Genomic DNA, 25,202 nt, shown 5'->3' on the forward strand with positions numbered 1-25,202 from the left:
TAAAATTGTCTGTCTATTATTTCAAAACAACTGTGTTTTCTCAAGTGCTTATAGCTATTTATTCGAAATGTTTTTTTTATTTTTTTTGCCTGTCTGGCTCTGTGTTTGTCCGTCCTAATCTTTAGAACGGCTGAACCGATTTAAATGGGACTTTCACTGGAAGATATTGGAGGTTATTGAACCCCTTAAATATTTATTTTATTCCATTTGTAGTATTTATTATAAAGATATATATCTATATATAGATATATATATAAAGATATATATATATCAAAAACAATACTTGTAAAATATACCAATTCTCGCAATTTTTCTTGTAAGAAAAATCTCAATTTTTTTTTGTTGGCTTACCTGGGATACGTACCCTAGACCTCATTGTCCGTAGGTGAACCAGTTAACCAGGGGATCAATGAGATAGTCCAAAATATAAATAGTTTATAACAAGTACTTCAATAACAAATTAGTAAGGTAAATTTACATATTTCTTTAGTTTATTTATTAAAAAAAAAATCTTACAGCTTCAGGTGTAAGAAGTTATCTACTAATGCACATAAATTTTAGCGTTTAGTCGTTCGTAATTTTCTTCATCCAAGTTATCATGAAGCTTAACTTAGGGGTTAGGGGTAGGGTTAAATAAAGGTTGTTACACTTATTTTGTAGCAGTTGAAGTCGCGGGTGTGTGCTAGTGAATTTCAATATGGTGTTATGGATGGAAACCATCCTTTTTTTTCGTTTTTCTTTTTTTTCGATGGCTTTTCCGTATTTAATCTGTCTTCCACATTGTCATATAACCGTAGGGACGGACGAGAGCGTAGAAATAGATTCGGACGATTAGATATATTGCCAAATACATCCGGATGTTGACCCGAAGTTAATCGTTCTTCGTCGTAGAGGTCGTATTCTGGTACAATTGGCTTGGGTGGCCTGACCCCTCCACGCATCCCCAATGGCTTTCTCTTATCTAATTTTTGTTTGAGTGCATATAGCATTTCAATACTGTTGTATTGATCCAAGTGATTGTTTCGGGTCGTTAGTTTATTTGGCCAGAATAGTGTCCTTCTATTTGCGTTTAGATCTACTTTCCCTTTAGTGTCGACATTCTCTTGTACAAAGATTTTGTCGTGTCCTGTCTCTACTTCGTCTATGTGATTTTCTTTTATTTTATCTTGTCCGCCAATGGCTTCTTTTTTAAATCTTTTGATACCTTGTGTAGCATGGTTAGCTTCCAATGGTGCGGTGTTAGAATAGGTAACGCGTAACACCGTTATTGCTGCAATAACAATTATTTTATATAATTTTGGTAATGTACAAATTCGATCTACTAATCAGGGTTGATAGGTAGGTAATCTTTTTATAAGCTTACGGGATTTAAATTATGTGAACCAAATTTCACGTTTCCACGTTATTTTGAGAAGAATTCATTTTGAGAAGTAGACAAAAGTGGCATCAAAGTGGCAAAAGTGGTTCGTGTAAAGAACCTCTGTTGCTTGTCTACTGCCGTGCGTCTCGATGATCGTTCTATTCTTTATATATTCGTATTATAGACATGAAAGGCTTCAGATAGTTATTTTCATAAGTATGCAAAGTACAAAAATTGCTTAAACCTGCAGTTGCGTTAAAATAATAAGATTAAGGGTCGGTTTCACCACCTTTTGAAAAGAGTGAGGGTTTTTAAAAATTATTTCTTTAATATCTATAACTTGATTTGTATAATATTAGTATAGAAGTATACCTACTTCTATCTTCTATACGAGTAATATTATAAAGAGGTGTTGTAGGGGTAATCTCTAATAAACTATGAAACCAATTGTATTTGCCATCCTTGACACGTAAAGTTTAGAACCTGCTCTGAGGCTACGGCTCCTCCGTTATCAAAAGTGGAATTTAGTATATTCCCCGTTATCAGAAGTGGGATAAAGCCCTAACAGCCATATTTATAAACATGGATTAATATTTAAACCTCTATTTTCTTAAAAGCAAAGTGGGGGCCTACTCACTACTGGGTAAATTTCACTTTACTTCGAAGAAAACTGTTCTTTAAATCTTAATCCATGTTTATAAATATGGCCCTGGTGTTTTAATTCAAAGTTTGAACGTGTGAGTTAATTAATGTAGGTACACTTACCAATAACAATAATATTTATTCGAACAAAAGCCATTGCCAGTCAATAATGCGTACGAAATTACTTTAACACTTCCATTTTATAACCCTTTCTCAATCAACACTTTGTGCGATAAGTCTGTAGATTTTAATTTCTTTTAATTACGAATACACCAAGTAATTAATTTGATTGCAAATTTCACATTTTTATTTATAACATGCAAAATTTCAATCAAAATCCAATTGCCAAGAACTCAAAAATTACTAAAAATATTTTCATTTTGATTTTCGTATAGCAAAATCACTTCGAATTACTTTTACCTGACTCGTATCAAATTTAATATAAACAATATAAATTTCGTATAGCACATGGGATAAGGGTCCGAAATGTATCGATATCAATTAATAAAAGTTAAGGATTTCTTAGAAAACTTAATTTATATTTAATAAATCATGTATTTTTTCTAATTTTCTAAACGCCAAAGAACAATGTTTGTCAAACGCTCCGTTTGTAAGGGATTTCTTAACATGACGTTACGAAACAGTTGAAATATTAACTATCATGGCCGACAGGCGTTTTGGCTCGTATTGTCAAAAAAAATTAAAATTAAAATTTTCATATTAATTGATTATGAAACACGGCTAAAACTCACGTTACAACATCGGAGTATGCCCGACTAATTTCAAACCCATACGGGGTCCTTAGTCATGAGCTGGTTCTTGCAACGCGGTACGATCCAAACTAAAAATACATAAAATTTTCATGTAATCACGTATACGTATACGTCTCAAAATTTTTTTTTTCAGTATACTCGTAGTAGAATGATAATGAACAATTTAAGACCTCTGCTACCTAACATAGCCACAATGTGCCCAAATGTCGTTTTGCCTACCGTAATTACCTAAGGTAGATGCAGAGGCTTCAACTGAGTCATCATCATCATAGTCATCATATCAGCCAATAGATGTCCATTGCAGGACATAGGCCTTTTGTAGGGACTTCCAAACATCCAGCGTATTCCTGCGGCTCGCTTGATGTCTTCAGTGTATCGGGTGGGGGGTCGACCTATTACAATTAAATAATTTTCAGATGGAAGGAAGTTTGCTAGAGAAGAGTTTATTTGTATTTTTCAAAATTGCTATGTCATCAATCATATTCAATCAAATCAATCATATTTATTTGTATTTTTCAAAATTGCTATGTCAATGTTATTCAGTGCTCTGGGTGTTTATTAAAGTAATAGGACTTACTAAAAGACGCTCGCGAGTAAAAAAAAATTCGATTTTTTTTCATTTTATATTTATTATGTTTGGTATTTATTTTATTACACTGATGCCTCTACTACTCGAGCAATCAACAAATTTATTTATACAAACAATTTCAAAATAATTCACTGGAAGGAGCACCAGAAAAATGTCTAAATTAGTGGATTGGTTTTTGAGGTTACCGGCCATCTAGTCTTTGTTTTAATGCAGTTAGTAGCTCAAAATCCCCATATTTATCTAGTCCATTTTTGTTATATCCACCAGAGTGTCCGAATCTAGTGAACTTTGGTTTTCTGTATTGTTGTGACAGAAACTGTAGATCGGATTTGTTGTATTTGGATTTCGACGGTTGCTCATCGATGAGTGTTTCTTGCGTTTCCTTCTCTGTCGTTACTTCCAGCGGCAACCTGATTAATACTGTTCCATCTTCTAGTACTACATGGTACCATTTATCTTTTAACTTTCTCTTCGGTTTGTAATCAAAATTTGGAATTGGCGTTTGCATTGTCTGCTGCTTAAGATTAGACGGTCGATATCTTCTTGTCAATACATTTGTATGGTTGTTATTGTTCTTCTGCCCCAAGTTTGCTTCATCTAGATATAATCGCAAAGTCATTAGATTAGTGATATTCCTATTGCATATCTCTTCCCTAATCGATTATTACTTATTGCCACTTTATTTCTTAAGATTTCCTGTTTAACTGACACATGTTGGTTGCCTAAGTTTGCCTTAAGTATTGCCTCAGGTGTACCACCTAAGCATTCCTTACGTATTACTACTTGTCTATATCTTAATTGATCACTTGTTATTGGTACTTATTTATCACCCAAGTTGTTTACGTACTTCTACTTGTAAATACGCATAGTCGCCGGTTTATTGGTCTTTTACTGGATATACTTTGGAGAGTGTGCACAAGAACTTTACAATCTACTTCCTCCATCACCATTTTACCACAGATCAGCGAGACGCCGTGAAAAATGGCAATCTTTTGTTGTTGACATCCAGTCGATCCGCATGAAACGTTTGCATCAACCTTTCTAATAAGAACTGCTAAGATGTGGAAAGCCCTTCCGGCATTTATCATACAACATGAGCACAGAGGCACTCACTTAAAGGCAAGAGTGAATAGGCATATTTAAAGCAAGTGCCCTACATCTTAGACCTCGTCATTCCTTTCCATCAGGCATGATTGTCAACCGCAAGCCTATACAATAAAAAAATCCCAAGTATTCCTTATTGCCTCTAACCTTTCCTACATATTATTTACAAATATTTACTTGTTTATCGTCTGAATGATCACATTGCAACTTTTTCAACCCTAAGTGTTCTTTATTCACTACTACTTCTCTATCACCTAAGGGTTCCTTACTTATTACAACTTTTCCAACCCCTAAGTGTTTGTAACGTATTGCTTAGTACATGCAGCACAATGCTGAGCTGGTACCTTTTCTAAGGTTGTGTCATGACATAGTGGTGTTCTGGTGCCTAAACTACTTTTGGTTTTTGACTGGCCTAAGTGGTCGAGGTATCAGGCACTACAATAGTGTTAAGATGGTTAGGTGGTTCTACTGCCTACTTGTTTATCCTCTCAGTGTTTCTTACTTGTTGCCACTTTTCCATTCCCGTCTCCCAGAAATAAATCAGGGCGCTGAGCTACTGGAATATGTTTTTCCTTAACTGGTGCTTGACTTGTATTAGTTATCCACAAGCTTAATGCTGAAAAAACAATTGTTAATTATTTTTTTTTAATATATTTTTTTTCTTAAAATTGCTTGAAAAATAAATGGATTGTTGAATTTTATCAAATAGAACTTTTCAACATTAACTTACTAATAAAGAAAATATTTAATCGAAAGTAATAAGTCATTGCTATGGAAATAATAATTAATTTTTTGAAAAGTAGCGTATAAATACCATATTTTTAATTAACTCTTAACATGCTGTGAAAGTATTACGTTAATTAAAATTAGCCGTATTAATGGCGTGATTGATTTTTTTAAGAATTTAAATAGGATCAATATTTCTCTTTTTTTCTCCTCCAATTCTCTTAAAGACTGTGTGAAGTTTCAGAATTCAAACCTCTCGCTCTTATTATTATTGATTCACTGTGATTTCATCTGTTGCTAAGCGATGATGAAGTCTAAAGATGATAGAGGTATCATCCATCTTCATCATTCTTTTTTAATACGCTTATACGCTTTGGTAAATCATAGAGGCGATCCACAATATCTGTGTCGTAGTCGACAAGTCATCCAAATTGTCGTTAATCATAGAGCCGATGCACAATATCGGTGTCGTAGTCGACAAGTCATCCAAATAGTCGTAAATCATAGAGGTTGGATAAGTTATCCAAATTGTCGTATATTTAATACACATTTTGAAATCCGATAGCCGACCTCTTCATGGCTATCCTCCAAGCTGGAGGTCACCTTTCTCAGCGCTTTAATCCAAAAACGATTGTTTTTACAGAAAAACTGCAATTTTATGAGGAACAATTTTTATAATGACCTCTATTGACCTCCGAGCAATAAAAAATAAATAGGTCGCGAAATATTTGCGAAAACTGATTTTCGTGATCTATTGACGTTTGTAACTTTTTTAGCCGGCACGTTATGGATGTCGGTTGTTCACATCTTCATAATAATACAGTAATCGAGGTGTATACAAAAATTCAGCTCAGTATTAAATTTTTCCCAGATTGGAGTTTAGAATGCCTAAAATGACTGTACTAGTGAATAAAATTAAATATTCCTATTAGTTTGGTAAATGAAACTACAGATATTGTTGATGATTTATATATACTTTTTCTATACATCAGTTATATTTTAAGAAACGATGTTTTGGAAACAGATTTTACGCTTAGCTTTGCTATTTTGGATTAGGTTGATGTAAATAGTAAATATCCTATTTGGCATGCGAATTAATTATTTATGTGTTATTAAATTAATTCAAATGACATTTTCATCATTTAAAATTTACATCTTTACAATTTTTACCCGACTTAAAAAAAGGAGGAGGTTATAAATTCGTTGGAATCTTTTTTTATTAGTAAACATTTTATAGTTATATCACTAAAAATAAGTATAAAGTATATGTACCTAACCTATATAAAAGAAAAAATTAAAATATGTATGAAAGTAACATTAATATCAATTTAAATATTTGTTTACACTGTAGAATGCCTGATGAGTTAGATATTTATACAAATTATTCTTAAAGCAATTTATATTATTTTCTCTCCTAATCTATTTTGGTAACTTATTATAAATTCTTACGTGCACATTGAAACTGACACTTTTTTGAATCTAAATCTAGCTAGCTGTATCTTTCTCCATACACGACCATAAATACCCCAACGGATAGAACAACCTAATTTTAGATCTTTCTTTAAATACTTAGCGCCATCTGTTACTTGTTGTAGAGGAATCCAAATCACTTCAAACTGATTGTCCTTGCCGTATCGCCTTTGATCTAGATCAAAATTTGGTATTAAACGTCTATTGATCCTTCTATCATGGTTATTTAAATTATTGTCTTGCTCCAAATCATTTTCCTTGCCGTATCGCCTTTGATCTACATTGAAATTTGGTATTAATCGTCTATTTATCCCTTTATCATCTTTATTTAAATTATTGTCTTGCTCCAAATAGTTGTCCTTGCCGTATCGCCTTTGATTTATATTGAAATTTGGTATAAATCGTCTATTGATCCTTCTATAATGGTTATTTAAATTATTGTCTTGCTCCAAATCATTGTCTTTGCCGTATTGCCTTTGATCTTGAGATGTGTACGAATGAAACACGGCTTCGTGCATAACTGTTTATTCAAAACCTGCGGTCGCGCTGGCCGACACTCACACATGCAAACTGTGTCGGCGCATACATCACAACTCTTCCCCCTCTAGTTTGGGAACCTGTGTACAAATTTTATACATTACAATTAAAAGTTTCAACAACCAATTCCCATTAAGTTTCTATTTAACCTACCTTACTACTATACTAAGTTACCTTTACACTATTTACACTAATTTGTAATCAAACAGCTTTTTTCTATTTCTTAACCTACGAGCAGGCCGTGGTTGAGCAGGTGGGTCGCCTGGCACTGTCACACTGGGTGATTTGCCAATATCCAATTTTTGTTGTTCAATTAAATCAGATGACGTAGCTGGCGACCCCTCTCCTCCCCCTTCGTTCCTATCTTCCGTCTCCCCCTCCATCTCCCCAACCTCGCTTAGCGTGATTGGGCTAGCACTCCCAGTACTCTGAACTTCCACACTTGGAACACCTCCTACTTCTGCTGGAAGCTCTTGAGATGGCGGTAGCGACAGATCCGTACTGGATGAAGATGGTGACAGTGATGGCTGGCTAGGCCCCGTATTATCACAATAACTCTTATCATTACTCTTATCTACTACTAGTTGATCTATGTGACGCTTACAAGTTAACCCTTGCTTTTCCAGTTTAACTAGATACATTCTGCTACCCAAACTTTCCAATATTACTCCCTTATGCCAAATAGGTTTTCTATTTTCATAACATCTAGCCCAAACTTTTTGTTCTATTTCTAGCAACCGACATTTATTTTTTTCTTGTGTTGGTTTATGCTCCCTGACACTACGCGGCGGAATGATTAGATCTAATTTGCCGCGTAAGTTTCTACCTAACAATAACATTGCAGGAGTGACCCCTGTCGTACAGTGCACTGTGTTACGGTATTCAAATAAATAATCTAACAATTTTTCATTACCCCTAGTTGAGGAAGATTCTATAATTGATTTAATCATTTTTTTGCACGTTTTTACCGAATTTTCAGCCTGTCCGTTGCTGCAAGGGTGATATATGGGTGAAGTAATGTGCTTAATACCGTTCTCTAAACAAAAACTTGTAAACTCTTGTGACACTATTTTTGCATCATTATCCGATACCAGAACATAAGGTAGGCCATAATGAGAAAATAAAAATTTTAATTTAGCAATTAGCGACCTACTGGAAGTACCGGCCGTCATTTCCATACACTCGAGCCATTTGCTATACGCGTCTATCACGACTAAGTAATCCTTTCGGCCGACCTGCATATAGTCGAAGTGCAGCCGCTCCCAGGGCCCGGCGGGGCGCGGCCAGGGCGCGGGGGGCGCGCGCGCCGGCGCAGTTCTCGTCGCTGCGCACACACTGCACGCTCCGATCAGCTGTTCGATGTCAAGATCAATGTTCGGCCACCACATGCGTGTGCGCGCGGAACATTTTGTCTTAACTATTCCCTGATGCGTTTTATGTAACTCTCGTAGTAGTGTTTCCCTATGTACGGTCGGCACGACGACGCGATGTCCTCGTAATAGACATCCGTTTTCTATATCGAGATCATTGCGACAATTAAAGTATGGCAAAATACTTCTACATTTTATTTTACGCGGCCATCCATACTTTAGGTATTTTGTTACTGTAACTAGAGTTTTATCTTTTTCGGTCGCTGTTCGTATATCTCTATATGTTACCGGTAGACTATTTAATTGCATAGCATTTATTGATAGGCAACATGCGTGCTCCGCCCTATTTTGTAAATCGTTTTTTTCTATTAGCGGCGCTCGTGAAAAATAATCGGCCACTTTATTCTTTTCCGATGAAATATACTGAATTTCGTAATTATAAGCCGATAAAATAATAGAATATCGAATCAACCTAGAAGCCGTCATCTCAGAGATACCGTTCTTTTTACCGAATATTGCCAATAAGGGTCTGTGGTCGGTTTTTAACACGAAAGGTTCTTGTCTCCCGTACAAGTATTGATGGAACTTTTGGACTCCAAAAATTATACTACAGGCTTCCTTGTGTAATTGGCTGTAATTTTTTTCACTATTTGATAACGATCTGCTTGCAAACGCCAAAGGTCTCTCTACCCCATCGTCACCTATCTGTGCTAGTACCGCAGCAACCCCTACTGGGCTGGCATCCACGGTGAGGATGAGACGCGCGCTTGGATCGAAATGAGTCAACACGCGATCTGATGTTAGCTCACTCTTAATTTTCGTGAATGCCCCTTGTTGTCGATCTCCCCACTCCCATCGCGCATCAGAACGCAATAACTCGTGAAGTGGACTTAAAATTGATGATGCATGCGGCACAAAATTCCTATAATAATTAACCATGCCTAAGAAACGTTTTAACTCTGTAACATTACTCGGCTGTGGCGCGTTACTAACAGCTTCTATTTTCTTTGGACATTTACGCAAGCCGTTTTTATCAATGATGTAGCCCAAATAATTTATACTTTTTTGAAAGAAAGCACATTTATTCTTTTGTAATTTTAACCCCGCTTCCTTCAACCTTTGGAATACTAATTGTAACCTTTGTAGATGTTCAGTTTTATTAGACCCGGTTACGCAAATGTCATCAAGGAAAACCGAAACACCGTTTATCCCTGCTAGTAAATTTTCAATAGCACGTTGGAAAATTGCCGGTGCATTAGCTAGTCCAAATACCAGACGGGTGTACATGAAAAGACCTTTTGTAGTGTTCACGGTCGTTAAGTGTTGAGACTTTTTGGACAGTTTAAATTGCGTATACGCTTGACTACAGTCTAATTTAGAAAAATATTCACCACCTCCTAATTTCACAAATATCTCCTCAATTCGAGGTAACGGGTATTGATCAATATGAATATCTTTATTTACGGTCAAGGAGTAATCACCACAAATACGTACACTTCCATTTTGTTTACGTACCGGAACAATGGGAGTAGCATATTCGGAGTACTTTACTGGTACCAGTATACCCTGTCCTACGAGCCTATTTAATTCTGCCTCCACCTTATCCTTTATCGCAAAGGGTAACGGTCGTGCTTTATAAAACTTGGGCTTAGCACCCTCTTTCAAATGTAGATTTACTTCAAATTGATTGAAACATCCTAGTTCCTCCGTAAATAGGTCACTGAACTCTGATAATAATTTTTGCACCTGTAAGTCATGGGCCTGCTTCAAAACAATGTTATTGTTATACGTTGATACCACAATATTAAAATTGGCCATAAAATCACGCCCTAGTAATGGTGGACCTCCCTTTTTAATAACATAGAATGTTAATTTTTTTGTGCAATTTGAGTAAGTTACTTGAACGTCCACACAGCCCATAGGAGTGATTTTGTGTCCGTTATAAAAACAAATCTTAATAAAACATTTGCTTAAGGTTAAATAAGAAAAATATTTATAATACAATTCATCCGAAATAACACTAGTGCTCGAACCGGTGTCTAGTTCCATATCTAAGCGTACATTATTATTAATTAACACCGGTATTAATATAGGATTATTGTTTACGCACCTTAAACTGAATACCTGACATTCTTCGCACGACCCGTTACAGCCGTCCGATACATTTTCTTCCGGCATTGATTCTATATGCATATTATTAACCTTTTGACCTTTTTTTACACAGGCCTTAGAAATGTGGCCTATTTCCAAACACCGTTTACACTTGTGAAAACGAAAAAAACACTTTTCTGAAAGGTGATTACGTAGCCCACACGATTTGCATTTAGGACGCGCGTCATCCTCCGGCTCGGTGACAGCTACGTCTCGTCTGGTTCGTGGAGCGCGGTTACGCCACTTGCTGATGTTCCCGTGGTACAAAGGCTCCTCTTTTATACCAACTTCTGCTCCTTCTTGGCTCGTCCCCGTTGCAGTCGCCGCCTTGGACTTGCGTGCACACGACACCTTTTGTGCCAACTCCAATGCATTCGCAAACGTCAAATTACTCGCGTCTTTTTCGAAAAGGCGATCCCGTTCCGGTCCCAACGCCAACCCGAGTACAAAACGGTCACGAAGCAGCACATCCAACGCCTCCCCGAAGTTGCAGTACACTGATAGTCCCCTCAATCGGGCTGCAAAGTCTTCTAGTGCTTCTCCCGCCATTTGCGTGGCACTATAAAACCTATCTTTATCGGCAAACGTAGATCGTCGCGGCAAGAAATGCTTATTAAAAGTTTTAATTAACACCTCATATTCGGTTTCTTCTACGTTACCCGGATGCACCAAGTTGATCAGCAATCTATACGCGTCATCCGATAGGTGGGTTATTAACACGGCCCTTTTTTCTTCACTCGTTTCTATTTTATTAAGTGCTAAAAACTGTTTCAATTTGCTTCCAAATAACTCCCAGTTTTGAGCATTTGGTTCAAACATTGTGAGATTTCCAATAACTCCTGCCATTTTTTTGCGCTTAATGTGGGTTGATTATAAAATACTCGTCGCCACTGAGATGTGTACGAATGAAACACGGCTTCGTGCATAACTGTTTATTCAAAACCTGCGGTCGCGCTGGCCGACACTCACACATGCAAACTGTGTCGGCGCATACATCACAGATCTACATTGAAATTTGGTTTTAATCGTCTATTGATACTTCTATTATGGTTATTTAAATTATTGTCTTGCTCCAAATCATTTTCCTTGCCGTATCGCCTTTGAGCTACATTGATATTTGGTATTAATCGTTTATTGATTCTTTTATCATCTTTATTTAAATTATTGTTCTGCTCCAAATCATTTGTATGATTTATGTTCAGCGATACAGTCAACATAAATTGAATCGATAGAAGTAGTATTATTGGCAATAATAAATACTTTTTAAACATTGTGCTGTGCTGTGCTGTGGTCAATTGTGTCAAATTAATGTTTATTCTTTTTTTTTTAACTTTTAAATTGTTTAGCTTTGTTAGTTTTCTTTCGTTTGTAAATTGTAAAGATTAATTGCTTAGCTGTTAACTCTTTTATGTTTGGTTTTTAATGACGATTGCTTTTAATTAAATCGTATTATTCATTGATTTTAACACGTTTTTGTTAAGTTTTGCAATTATTATGGTTAGTAACTAGATAATTAAAAATACTTATTAGGGATCCGAACGTACGTACGTACAAAACCGGAACCCTTACAAGATCACTAGTGTCAGTCTGTCCGTATGTCCATCAGTCACAATTAATTTTTTCGGAATCTAATGGACCAATGAAGTTGAAATTTTGGTACCCATATCAATTCCTGTTACCCAAACGCAGAAGTGTAGCGTGAAAAGATGAAATCTGTATATGGGCACAAGAGGAGGAGGTAAACGGGAAAATTGAAAAAAAAAAAAACTTTTGCAAACTGCATTGTGTGATATATTAAATAAAAGAGATATAACTATCTTAAGTATTTTATTTTTTTGGAATTTTAAAACCTATAGTTTTCAAGTTATTCTTGAAATACCCCTTCCCCTTTTCTACAAAACTACTGAATCTTAAATATTGACAGAAGCATAAAATAATTTCTGTCATTTTCTTACCAATACGGCACACGTCTACTAATAATGAGAAAAGTGGCGTACACTTTATAGATTCAAAAATACTGTCTGAGCACTCCGTACGAACCTGTACTGGAGAAGTATTTTTGTTTTGTGCAATATATATACAAGTAGTGCTTACTTTAGTGACAAAACTAGTGCACGATAATTTGGGTAGGGTAGGGGTAGGGTAGTGTAGGGGTAGGGTAGTGTAGGGTAGGGATCGGAAAGAAATGCACATAAGTCAAAGCGAAGCTTTACCGGGTCCGCTAGTTGTATATAAATTAGGAGTATGCTAATAGTAAAGCAATTTTGTAAATAAACAGGGTATCTACGATCATTACTTTCGGAGCTACAGGGATTTAAAGGGTCAGATTTGCGGCGCTGTCGTGAATCCCTGAAAAACGCCTCATACAAAAATTTAGGATCGTTAGATTTGTATGGGCGGTCAAACAAAATTACTAATATCCTTATTATTTGTGCGTTCATGTATTGAAAAGTGTCACATTTAATCTATGGAAGTTAAAACTGTATAAATTTTCATCTAAATACTATAAAAGATTTTTAATAGATTTTGAAAGGAGATGGTCCAAAATTGTATGGAGCCCAGGTCCAGTCATTGTATCTTGGCGGAAATAAAAGAAGATATTATTTATAATTATTTCTGATTATACAAATTTACGAATTAACTTTAATTCTTTCGAAATAATATGAATTATCTCCCAAGAAATGCAACAATAATGGCCGATAGATGACGTTTTCAATGCATTATTCGTTATATATTTGACGTTTGCTGTCAACTGTCATGTCATATGCTTTATGGGCGCCATTTTGATATAACTCGAAAACTTGGATTTTTATTTTATTTATTTCTTTTTATTAAGTTAGATTTATTCACTTTAATAAATTTTAAAAAATACAAGGAATTTACCTTGTATTTTTTAAATTTTAATGATACGGGGTACAAAAATGGACCATCTCCTTTATAATCTTATTTATTTTACAAATATCCAGTCAATCTCTGCTTTTCACGTATAAATTAGTTAACATTGACCTTATTTACCCGAATGTATCATAAAAATCAATATATTCAAACCTAGTCATCATCCATATTCTCTGCGTGTGTGAAGTCTGCACATCCTCATTGGGCCAGCGTGGTAGACTATTGGCCTAACCCCTCTCTTTCTGAGAGGAGACTCGAGCTCAGCAGTGAGTCGAATATGGGTTAATAATGATGATGATAATAAAACGTTCGACACATGAAAAAATAAAATTTTGTTTATATTCACATTTATTTCACCGACTAAATACAGAATATTAGCGTAGTTTATCCCATAGTGATTCTATTTAGTTTAATATTTCTAGCTTGATTATGTTTCAACAGCCTTTTGTAGTCGCTCTGTGACAGAAGCACCAGTACTTGATCGTCATCGTCGTGTCGTCCTCTGGCCACATCGACACTGTCGTAGCCTGATTGGTCATTTTTGTTAGCGGCATGCGGTTGGTGCTCGTCGTCCCGTGGTACCGTGTACGGGTGTTGGTCGTCAGTGTCCGGGTTCACGACGAATGTGCACACGCCGCTCCCGCTGTCGTCCTGCACGCAATGCTTGTAGTGTTGCGATCGTTGCAATGTGTTTTCCGCCAAAATTATTGTTATTGCTGAAACAAGTATTATTTCATTGGTCCATAAAAAGTCGACGTAATTTTTTTTTATTGTCTACTAAGTAAGTAAGGTAAGTGATGATGCAATCTAAGATGGAAGCGGGCATCTGGACATTGTATCCGAACGCTAAATCGCTTGGCGGTACATCTTTGCCGGTAGTGTGGTAACTAGCCACAGCCAAGCCTCCCCCACCAGCCAGACCTGGACCAATCAAGAAAACGTCGATAAATCCCAACCGGGATACCACTGCGCCACGGAGGCCGTCTTAAATTGGATATTCATAGCGAGACACATATTTCGGAGAGCCGATAAACGTTGAGTTCCCTAGGTGGAATTGCGACCACGCACTAGAAAGTCTAGTGTTGTTCGACCCCCCACGTGAGTGGACGGATTGACGACATCAAGCGAGTCGCAGGGATTTGTTGGATGCAGGTGGCTTAGAATCGTGATGTTTGGAAGTCCCTACAAAAGGCCTATGTCCTGCAGTGGACATTCATCGGTTGTTATGATGATGATGTGAATTGTGTTTCCTTTAGAATAAAGTTTGGTGCTATCTTACCAATTATTAATAAATTCATTCTAAAATTGAATATTTTTTTAAATTTTTAATTAGGAGATAGCGCCGCAAAGGTATTTTGAATTTTGTTGGACAGTCTCTGAAACCAAATGAAATGTGCAAATTGCTTAATGCATCGACTTTTTATATAGCGAACCTTTAATTGAACGTGTTATTTTTTAATGGATTACATGAGATTTTAATTTTAAAATTTTTTAGTTTTGTATTTCAATTATATTTGTTGTAAGCATGAAATTGTTCGATATTGTGGCAAAAATAATTGCGATTAAGCCGATGTGGCCTCAGATTAGATCCTGGGTTCGAATCTTGGATCGGGCAACAAAATATAGAGTTTTATATCTAAATTTTACGGTTATCAAGTAATAATGATTTTTGTACCAAATACAAAAACTCCTACCCTCAGTACAGTTTAGTCATACCATGTGCTGAATAATGACTTAAGCGTTGATTTTATAGTTGGTAATTATTTCTTAATATTTATTTCAAGTAATGAAGGTTTAATTTTTTCCTGTCATAATTAACCCCTTTCGAAACAAAAATAACAATTGTAACGAAGTGTTTGAAAATAATGTACTAATATCTTACATCTATGGAATCCTTATGAAATTAAAATGTTTTTAAGCTAGATGTATGACTTTGTCTAGTATATTTTTTTTTCAATAAGACCGTTGCGAAGCGGCTGTGCGACGCGCAGCTTCTCGCATCGCGCGCAGGGAGACGGTTCATTAATGTCATCTTCATTGGACTCGTCTTCTTGTAAACAAACCGAACTAACGCTATCTTGTTTCAAGTTTGAATAGTCGGAGAGTGTAACGGAACCTTCACTCCCCACCACTCGACCTCTCTCCCTGCGCGCAATGCGAGCAGCTGCGCGTCGCGCAGCCGCTTCGCAGTTAGGATCGTGCCGCGTTGCGAGAACTAGCTCATGACTAAGGGCCCCGTATGGGTTCGAAACTAGTCGGGCATACTCCGAACTAATATCACGTGGTTTTTAGCCGTGTTTTATAATCAATTAATAGAAATAAAAAAATCATAATGCAAATCTTAATGAGATAAAATTCATTTAGGGGAGGTACCCTAAAAATTACATTTTTCTAGATTTTATTTTACGCCTTTGTTTACATTTTTAATGTTCATCTACTGAGGGTTTACTGAGGGTCGTGACCCCTATCACAAGCTTGTTTTTTCACGATGTCGCGCCATGTGGCTCGGCTTTTCGCGACTTAATGTTCATACTCATGCTAAATTACAGCTTTCTAGTAGTAATAGTCTCTGCGTTAAGCCGCAGACGAACGGACGGACGGACAGACAGACGGACATGGCGAAACTATAAGGGTTCCTTGTGGACTACGGAACCCTAAAAAAGTTGGAATGAGTAATCTAATATATGGTATTATAACTGTTGGTTATTAAATGCGGAACAAAAATTCCTTAAGTTAGTTAATGACCATACATGTTCCATGTTCTTAATTAACACATTTTAATTACTTTCTACTATATAAATAGTAAAATTTTACGAACAATTTGAACAGTTAAATCACTCGTCGCCAAGCGGTATCGGTTTAAATTTACTGATTTATGGAAGGTTCATTATGAATTTTATAATATTAACTTGTAAGTTACACAAATAATTTGTATTTTTCCATTTATTTTTCAATACAGTCTTAATATAATCTGAAGATCTATTACTGTGAATCTTGACGATTTTTTTATACTAACTTCAGTCTGTTTTGTTTTTCATTTCGTTCTTTTATACCTGTTTGTAGAAGTAGTTTTTCGAGCATACGTAAATGTGCCTGTATGTTTGCTTAGTTGGTAGGTACATTCATCAATCAGAATTGGGATGATGACTAGGTTTGAATATATTGATTTTTATGATACATTCAGTCATAATAAGGTCAATGTTAACTAATTTATACATAAAAAGCAAAGATTGTCTGGATATTTGCTAAATAAATGAGATTATAAAATTTCAAAATCTATTAAAAATCTTTTGTCGTATTTAGATGAAAATTCATACAGTTTTACCTTTCTTACAATAAATGTGACATTTTTTAATATATGAACTATAAACATAAACGCACAAATAACAAAGATATTAGTAATTTTGTTTGAACGCCCATTCAAATCTAACGATCATTACATTGCCTACGACGTCATTAGTTCGTGCCATTTTGTATGGGACGTTTTTCAGGGATCCGCGGCAGCGCCGCAAATCTGACTTCTTAAACCCCTGTAGCTCCGAAAATAATGATCGTAGATACCCCGTTACTTTTACGGAATTGCTTTACTATTAGCATACTCTTAATTTAAATACAATTTAAAAAACTGTCATCATCCCTATTCTTCAGCAAACAATATAACGTCTCACTTGTAGTGACAAAATTTCCTGGTCTAAAAATTAAATTAATTCCTAATAAAAAATAAAGGTAACAGTTTGTTTTGTCAGTCTGACTAAATAATTATTGGAATAAACATTGCTAAAAATGAGAATCCGCACGCCTGAAACACGGGCATGTTCGCCATAATCAAAGAAAATCTTTTTAGTTGACGGTGGTTGGTTCCGCTATGTCTTGAAATTATTTTATATTTTTTTCAGATTTATAAATTAATTATTTAGTACTCGAAAAAAAGAAAATATCTGAGTCCATCCTAGCGGCGACATTTTCAGCGGCATATATATTTCAAATTTATAACATACTATATACTATGTACATATTTTACTAACGGAGGTCTGCGGCCTCGTTCGCATGAAATTCAGTTTTTCTCAGATCCCACGGGATCATGAAAGTAATCATGAAGGAAAACCATGCAGGTGTCGGAATAAAAAGTAGTCTGTATGTTGCCCAAATACCTCCTCTATCTTCCAGGGAAAGTCCTATTAAAATTAGCCCAGCTATTCCAGAGATAAGCCCGTACAAACAAACAGACTAGCTAGCTAGCTAGATTGTGTTTTAGTATTGTGTAAATAACTAAATTACATCGTTAGAAAACACAGTTGTTAAGAAATCACAAACAGACACATCAATTTTATTTATTTTCATATGTATTGATATACTTCGCAGTGGCAATATTTTCTTTGCAAAACACATTCCGAGCAGCATCAAGTGCAAAACATTGTCTAGAAGACAATAATGGTAACGTAATTTGTGAAGATCGTATGAAACCGGACGTCGTGAGCAATTTGGTACATGAAATAAAACTTAATGAAAAACCCAGGCAAGGCGGCAATGGCCTTATTATAAATTACGACGTTTTCCCACAAAACAATGAAAAACCCAGGCAAGGCGGCAAGGGCCTTATAAAGAATTATGACGGTCTCGCTCAAAACAATGAAAAACCCAGGCAAGGCGGCAATGGCCTTATTATAAATTACGACGTTTTCCCACAAAACAATGAAAAACCCAGGCAAGGCGGCAAGGGCCTTATAAAGAATTATGACGGTCTCGCTCAAAACAATGAAAAACCCAGGCAAGGCGGCAATGGCCTTATTATAAATTATGACGATCTTCCCCATAACAATGAAAAACTCAGACAAGGCGGCAATGGCCTTATTATAAATTACGACGGTCTCCCCCAAAACAATGAAAAACCCAGGCAAGGCGGAAATGGCCTTATTATAAATTATGACGGGTTTCCCAAAAACAATGAAAAAGGTACTAGAAGACAGAGAACCAATGGAAACGTTTTGGTTGTTATGCCTGTAAACGAGTTCAAAAATATGGTTGACAAACAAGTGTTAAGTCAGATGAAAAATGGCAAGAAAAAATTGAAGTTTCCTTACTGGCTTATACTAGATATAGGAACGCGTGTTTATGATCTTTTGACATAAAATTATTTTGTATTTTTTGACAATTTAAAATTATTCGGAAAATAAATTATGCCGTAAGCAGCGTTTTTTTTTGGAAATTATTCTAACCCAATGTTAAATATATTACGAGTATTATCCCACTGCTATAGATTCTGCGTCTGATTCAGATTCTGCGTTAATATGATGAATATTGAGACGCACGGTCACTACCGTGCGTCTCAATATTCCAAATTCGTCGTCGTTAGCCAAATGAGAGAGATTGGCAAAGTTACAAGATATCTTTACACGAACCATTTGAGGCTACTTTGTCTAATTAATAACTCGAAATCTATTTAACATGAAAACATGAAATTTACTAGTAAAATAACATTTCAGTTACACTTGTCACTTTACTGAATGGAATTAATCATCCGACTATAGTTTACTTATTCCCGTAAGCTTATTAATACCAAATTTCATAATTACAGCTCATAGTTAATAATATACTAACATCTAGAAAAGATCAAAATTTTTACCCATTTCTAGATGACCTAGATTGTTACTATTTGGTATCCATCTAGGTAATTGTGTTAATCTAAAGGAAAAAAAAATCCTATGACAATGAATTTCAATGATTTTTTTCAAATATTCAATTTATTTTTGTACTAGCGGACCCGGTCAAGCTGCACTTTGACTTATAAGCACTCTGACCTTATCCCTACCCTACACTACCCTACACCTACCCCTACCCTTATCTTACCCCTACTCCACCCCTACTCTACCCCTACCCTACCTCTACCTCTACCTCTACCCCTACCCCTACCCTACCCAACCCTAGTCTACCCCCACCCTACACATATCAAACCCGTACCATACCCCTACCCTACTTCTGAATTCATTTGTTACAAAAAATGTGATTAATGACAACCGATTATCTACTAAATAGTCCGAACAAAACATTTGGTTTGGATAGGTGAGGCATAAACGCTCATTACCTCCTCTTTATGTTAAGTTCAATATTTACGAACACTACTAGGAAATTTGTGAGTTCAAATAAAAGATTTTTTTTTTTTTTTTCATTTTATACTAGAGGTTTACGTCTATAACATTCATTACACCTTCCATCACAATATCTTTGGCCACATCTATGACCACATTTTTGGCCACATCCTTTATTTTAACTTTTACTGGTATAGCCAAGATTTTTCTTATAATGAATGTAAAAAATAGTTTATTTTTGTTATTCCTATTCATTCTAACAATTTTTTCATACTGTTTATTAGACATTAGAACTAATACACTGCCATGATCACTTCTTAGAATTTCACGTGATAGATTACCTACTGGTTTTGATGATGATTTGTTTTTCAAAGATTTTGCCGCTCTAAATACTTCAATAGGTTTCATTATGTCTATAAAATTGGTTTTATCTGTGTCTTGATTTATTGTCCTTGCATTTTTACAAACTACGTTTCCACGTTCGTCATGTGTACAGCGATGACCGTTCTCGAAGCTTTTGCCGTTCTAAATACTTCATTAGGTTTCATTGTGTCTTTAAAATTGGTTTCATCAGTGTCTTGATTCATCGTCATGATTAATACTGTAATTGTGGTGTTTTGTAAATACAAAACAGATAAAATAAAATTGAAATAAGAAACAGAGAAGAAGAAAGCAATTGGGCAGTGTAAATTAAAATTTAATGAATCCAGTTATAATGCATAGATTTTAATGTTTTTTTATTTAATTAAAGGACAACGGACACCAAAATATGAAGCAATACCCAGGCCGTACAGATACTCGTATAAAATATAGTGAATTAGACATTAATAAGGGACGTATTAATCATTGACATATTTCACAATTCATTTATTTCAAGTAGGCTTACTTTACTAAAAAACATTTTTTCTATTGAAAATTCAGCACCTTAACTTTTGAATGACTTAACCAATTTGAACGAAATAGAGTTTTTTATTTCTAAGGGATATATAACAGATTTAGATTTCATAAAACATTTAAACCCGAAATTCGGACCTGTAGCTTTTTAGATATATAAAATAATTACTATGTCTTAGTGTGTTAAAAAAAATCATTAAAAACCTTTCACTTTATCTGGGTTGGTATAAACCTAATTGCACTCGACTAGAGATCCACGTCGACATCTAGATGTACAATATTTCCTTCGACAATCATTATGTTGAATAACTTAACAAATATTACTAATAACTGCATTTTTGTAATTATATTTTATAATTATTATTTTAATCTTCTAATATTCAAATATTATTTTAGTTGTAGTATAAGTATATATATGCATTTAACTCGAAAAACCCAATTGGGGATTGATTTAAAATTTTATGTGTCTGATTTATACTTTTCCAAAATTAGCCACTATTAATTGAATTCTGTAATTTTAATTGGATACAACAAATGCTAATGTTTAATTTTTTATGCTCATAAATAAGTATGAATTAAAAATTCCACTTAAATATAAATGTTCTGATGGTCTGCGATAGTCAGATGTATTCTATGAAAGTTGTATGTTCAAAATCTGTCTGTCTATGTTTCTAATGTAGGTAATTAAAAAGTAAGTATCTAATTATTAATAGGGATGTTGTCTCATCAGTTTCGTGTTGTACATGGAATAAGGGTCCGAAATATATCGAAATTATTATAATACTCGTAAGTTAGTATTTGTTATAAAACTCAATTTGATAATTTTGTATTTCTTCAGTTTTTCCAAATGTCAAAAACTCTGTCGTGATGTCACTTGAGGAATAAACGTTAATCTAAGGCATGTCCTTTTTTGCTTCTCACAGTCTTATAATTATACGGTTTAGTGATAGACGTTTAGATAGATAGATAGAGGTTTAGATAAAATATAGACCATCATTGCTAATAACGTTTTGTCTCGTATTGTCGTATTTTGACATTTTTCAGTCTAGTAGAAGTAGTATAATGAAACTAGGAAACCATTTATGACTTTTTAAAAAAAGTGTCAACTAACCTCTTATGGAGTTTCTGTTTTATAAAATATTAGCGGACGCGACTTTGTTCGCGTGAAACTCGGTGTAAACTTTCAACCTCTATTTCACCCTTTTAAAAATTCTTGAATCACATTACATTTCGTATTTTTTTCATGATTTATGGACAAATTATTACTGTAACTCTAAAAATGAAGGACTTTTAACCCCTATTTCATCGCCCCTTTCTGAATTTATTTTCGCGATAAAAAGTATCCTATAACCTTCTCTAAGTTTCATTTAAATTCAAGTTTCAGCGTGATGACAAGAAATCGAAATAAAATGCCCTTCAATTAAAATTTTTAAAATATCTTCAATGTACAAATTTGACCTGTTACAGTTTTATTAAAAGTATATATAATACATAGATGTCTGTATATAATAGTACGAGATCCGGCATAAGAATTATATATCCACATCTGGTGTTTGTTTGGGATAAGAAATATACGAAATATTTACATCGACACAATAAAACTAGGTTACCTAATAAAATTGTAGCCAAACAATATTAACTGATTATTTTTTTTAATTATTTAATCTACTTACCTCATTTGTTAATTAAAAAAACGTACACTAGTCAACTATCAAAGTATATTATATACACAACTTAGTTGTTTAAATTTTAAGACATTAAATATCATGTATCTCAAAGGAAAAGATCGTGAAGAAACCTGCATACCAGAGAATTTTCTTTATTCTCTGCGTGTGTGAAGTCTGCCAATCCGCATTAGGCCGCATTAGGCCAGCATTCTGAGCGGAGACTAGAGCTCAGTAGTGAGCCGAATATGGGTTGCTAATGATGATGATAAGGATTTAAATAAAATAAATCATTGAAATCCATAACTGCAATCCGTTCCGAGATATAAAAGCTCATTGCCTCCTGTTTATGTAAAGTTTAATATTTACTAACACTACTAAGGACCGACCCCCTGTGTAAGTTAAAAAAAGATTTTTTTATTTTATGTTTGACTACAAAATTATGTCTATAACACGCATTATACCTTCCATTGAAAATTTTTCGGCCAATTTCCTTAATACAATTTTTACTGGTATAGCCAAGATTCTTCTTATAATAAATGCAAAGATAAACAGTTTATGTTTGTTATCCCTATTCATACTAACTATTTTTTCATACTGTCTTTTAGACATTAGAGCTAATACACTCTTATGATCACTTCTTAGAATTTCACGTGATAGATTACCTACTGGTTTTGATGATGATTTTGTTTTCAAAGCTTTTGCCGCTCTACATACTTCATTAGGTTTCATTGTGTCTTTAAAATTGGTTTCATCTGTGTCTTGATTTATCGTCCTTGTATTTTTACAAACTACATTTCCACCCTCGTCATGTGTACAGCGATGACCGGTTTTCAAAGCTTTTGCCATTCTAAATACTTCATTAAGTTTCATTGTGTCTTCAAATTTGGTTTCATCTGTGTCTTGATTTATCGTCCTTGTATTTTTATAAACTACATTTCCACGCTCGTTATGTGTACAGCGATGATCGGTTCTCAAAGCTTTTGCCATTCTAAATACTTCATTAGGTTTCATTGTGTCTTCAAATTTGGTTTCATCAGTGTCTTGATTCATCGTCATGATTAATACTGTAAATGTGGCGTTTTATACAAAACTAATAAATTTATTTTATCAGTTTTGTATTGTATTTAGAAATAGAGAAGTAGAATTGGGCATTATAAATTAAAAATTAATGAATCCAGTTTATCATGCATGGATTTTTATGAGTTGAATGAGTTTTTATTAATAATGCTAGATATCAAAAAGTTAACTCATTAAAAGGACAACGTACACCAAAATATGAAACTATACACAGACCCTACAGATATAAAATATAGTGGATTAGACAGTAATTTCTTGTATTGAAAATTCAGCTCCTAAACTTTTGAATGACATAACCAATTTGAACGAAATAGAGCATTTATAAGGGATATGTAACATACTTTGATTTTATAAAACATTTAAACCAGAATCGGGACCAGTAGGTTTTAAGAAATCTAAAATAATAATCACTATGTCTCATGTCGCCCTGAAACGCGTTAATTTCTCAGTATAAAAAATTATAAACAAAACATTAAAAACCTTTCTCTATAACTAACTTGGTTCCGTGGTATAAACCTAGTTGCCCTCGACTAGAGATCCGCGTGGATAATTAGATCTTCGACAATGATTATGTGAAATAACTTACCAGTTATTAATAATAATTGCATGTTTGTAATTATATTTTACAATTTAATTTTCAAATATTATTTTAGTTGTAGTATAGGTTATTTCAATGTCATTAACTCGAAAAACCCCATGTGGGGAATGAATTGAAATTTGATGCGTCTGATTTATACATTTCCAAAATTAGCCACTATTAATTGAATTCTGTAATTTTAATTGCATACAACAAACGTTAATGTTTAATTTTTTATGCTTAAATAAGTGTGAATTTAATTTTCCATGTCTGTTGGTTTTTCCATTAAATTTAAATGTACTGAGAGCCTGCGACAGTCAGATATACCTCATTCTATGGAAGTTGAAAGTTTGTCTGTCTATGTTTCATACACAGGTAATAGGGTAGTTGACCCATATCAATAGTATTAATTTTGTATAATAGGTACATGCAATAAGGGTCCGAAATCTAGTAGAACTATAATGAATCTATTTATGACCAATACTAGCAGACGCCCGCGACTTAGCACGCGTAGAAATAGGTGTTAACTTTCTTTCCCTATTCCCCTATTTGTTTCTGATAATATACACACTAATATTTAAAATGTGTTATTTACCTCCATTTCACCTACTCTATTGTTTTTATTTTCGTGTGTTTATATTAATATTAAATCAATAGATTAATTTATATTCATTCAGTAGTTTCGGTTTAATTCGCGTTTGATAAAATAATGGGCAGACTGGCAGATAGACAAAAATGTTAAAATGAAATATTTTTGGTTTCAGGATCGAATATATCCTCTTTAATCCGGCTCTGTAACAGAATTCATTAATAACGGAACTCTACCAACTATAAACAATCTGTTAAACTTCATTTTTTTTTTTTAAATTAAGGAATTTCAATTAAACTTGCGAGACCCATTAAACCTCCTTAATCTGGCTCTGCCACAATATCCATTTATAGCTAAGGTTTACTAACAAATAACTACCTCATTTTTGTGCTCAAGTTTGTAGCACAAAAATGACGTAGATACAAAACTTGCGAGAGCCTTTAGATCTCCTTAATCCGGCCCTGTCGCAAAATTGATTTATAACAAACTTCTACAAGTTCACAATTTGTAGCATGAAAAATGAAGAACTTTCATACAAACTTGCGAGAGCCTTTAGACCTCTTTAATCCGGTCCTATCGCAAAATCTGTTCTTAGCGGATACCTATAACTGTAGACTACTTCTCTGTCATTATCAATTTTTTTTTTTTATATTAAAATGGATTTCATCGAATGAAGCCACTATGAAAATTATCAT

General features: G+C 34.4%; 4 protein-coding genes across 7 annotated transcripts in view; 2 read left to right on the forward strand and 2 right to left on the reverse strand.

Moving 5' to 3' along the window:
* LOC112045964 (WD repeat-containing protein 7) overlaps window positions 1-25,202 on the forward strand; it is a 160,915-nt gene that overhangs the window by 36,075 nt on the left and 99,638 nt on the right. The window lies entirely within an intron of this gene.
* LOC112055798 (uncharacterized) lies at window positions 7,174-11,978 on the reverse strand. The gene is made up of 2 exons (XM_052887116.1): window positions 10,682-11,978; window positions 7,174-7,281 (listed from the first exon to the last, which is right to left on the reverse strand). The coding sequence occupies exons 1-2, from the start codon at window positions 11,566-11,568 to the stop codon at window positions 7,269-7,271; spliced, it is 900 nt and encodes a 299-aa protein (XP_052743076.1). The 5' UTR covers window positions 11,569-11,978; the 3' UTR covers window positions 7,174-7,268.
* On the reverse strand, window positions 13,935-23,350 carry LOC128198985 (uncharacterized). 2 transcript variants are annotated; one of them, XM_052887117.1, is made up of 2 exons: window positions 22,927-23,350; window positions 13,935-14,333 (listed from the first exon to the last, which is right to left on the reverse strand). In XM_052887117.1, exons 1-2 carry the CDS (start codon window positions 23,318-23,320, stop codon window positions 14,002-14,004), a joined length of 726 nt encoding a protein of 241 aa, XP_052743077.1. In that variant the 5' UTR covers window positions 23,321-23,350; the 3' UTR covers window positions 13,935-14,001. The 2 variants fall into 2 exon arrangements, with proteins under 2 accessions (XP_052743077.1, XP_052743078.1); XM_052887118.1 differs by lacking the exon at window positions 22,927-23,350 and adding an exon at window positions 14,897-15,059.
* LOC112045967 (uncharacterized) lies at window positions 15,815-18,811 on the forward strand. Its single transcript, XM_024082392.2, has 2 exons — window positions 15,815-16,528; window positions 17,980-18,811. Exons 1-2 carry the CDS (start codon window positions 16,507-16,509, stop codon window positions 18,744-18,746), a joined length of 789 nt encoding a protein of 262 aa, XP_023938160.2. The 5' UTR covers window positions 15,815-16,506; the 3' UTR covers window positions 18,747-18,811.

This window comes from Bicyclus anynana, chromosome 18 (assembly GCF_947172395.1).
Source record: "Bicyclus anynana chromosome 18, ilBicAnyn1.1, whole genome shotgun sequence".
Lineage (NCBI taxonomy): Eukaryota > Metazoa > Arthropoda > Insecta > Lepidoptera > Nymphalidae > Bicyclus > Bicyclus anynana.

Coding starts and splice junctions, on each gene's coding strand:
- LOC128198985 (XM_052887117.1), bottom strand. CDS start 23,320: ATGACGATGAATCAAGACACTGATGAAACCAAATTTGAAGACACAATG. Junction 14,334..22,926: donor ATCATCATCAAAACCAGTAG/GTAATCTATCAC, acceptor TACTTGTTTCAG/CAATAACAATAATTTTGGCG.
- LOC112045967 (XM_024082392.2), top strand. CDS start 16,507: ATGAATTTTATAATATTAACTT. Junction 16,529..17,979: donor GAATTTTATAATATTAACTT/GTAAGTTACACA, acceptor TATACTTCGCAG/TGGCAATATTTTCTTTGCAA.
- LOC112055798 (XM_052887116.1), bottom strand. CDS start 11,568: ATGGCAGGAGTTATTGGAAATCTCACAATGTTTGAACCAAATGCTCAA.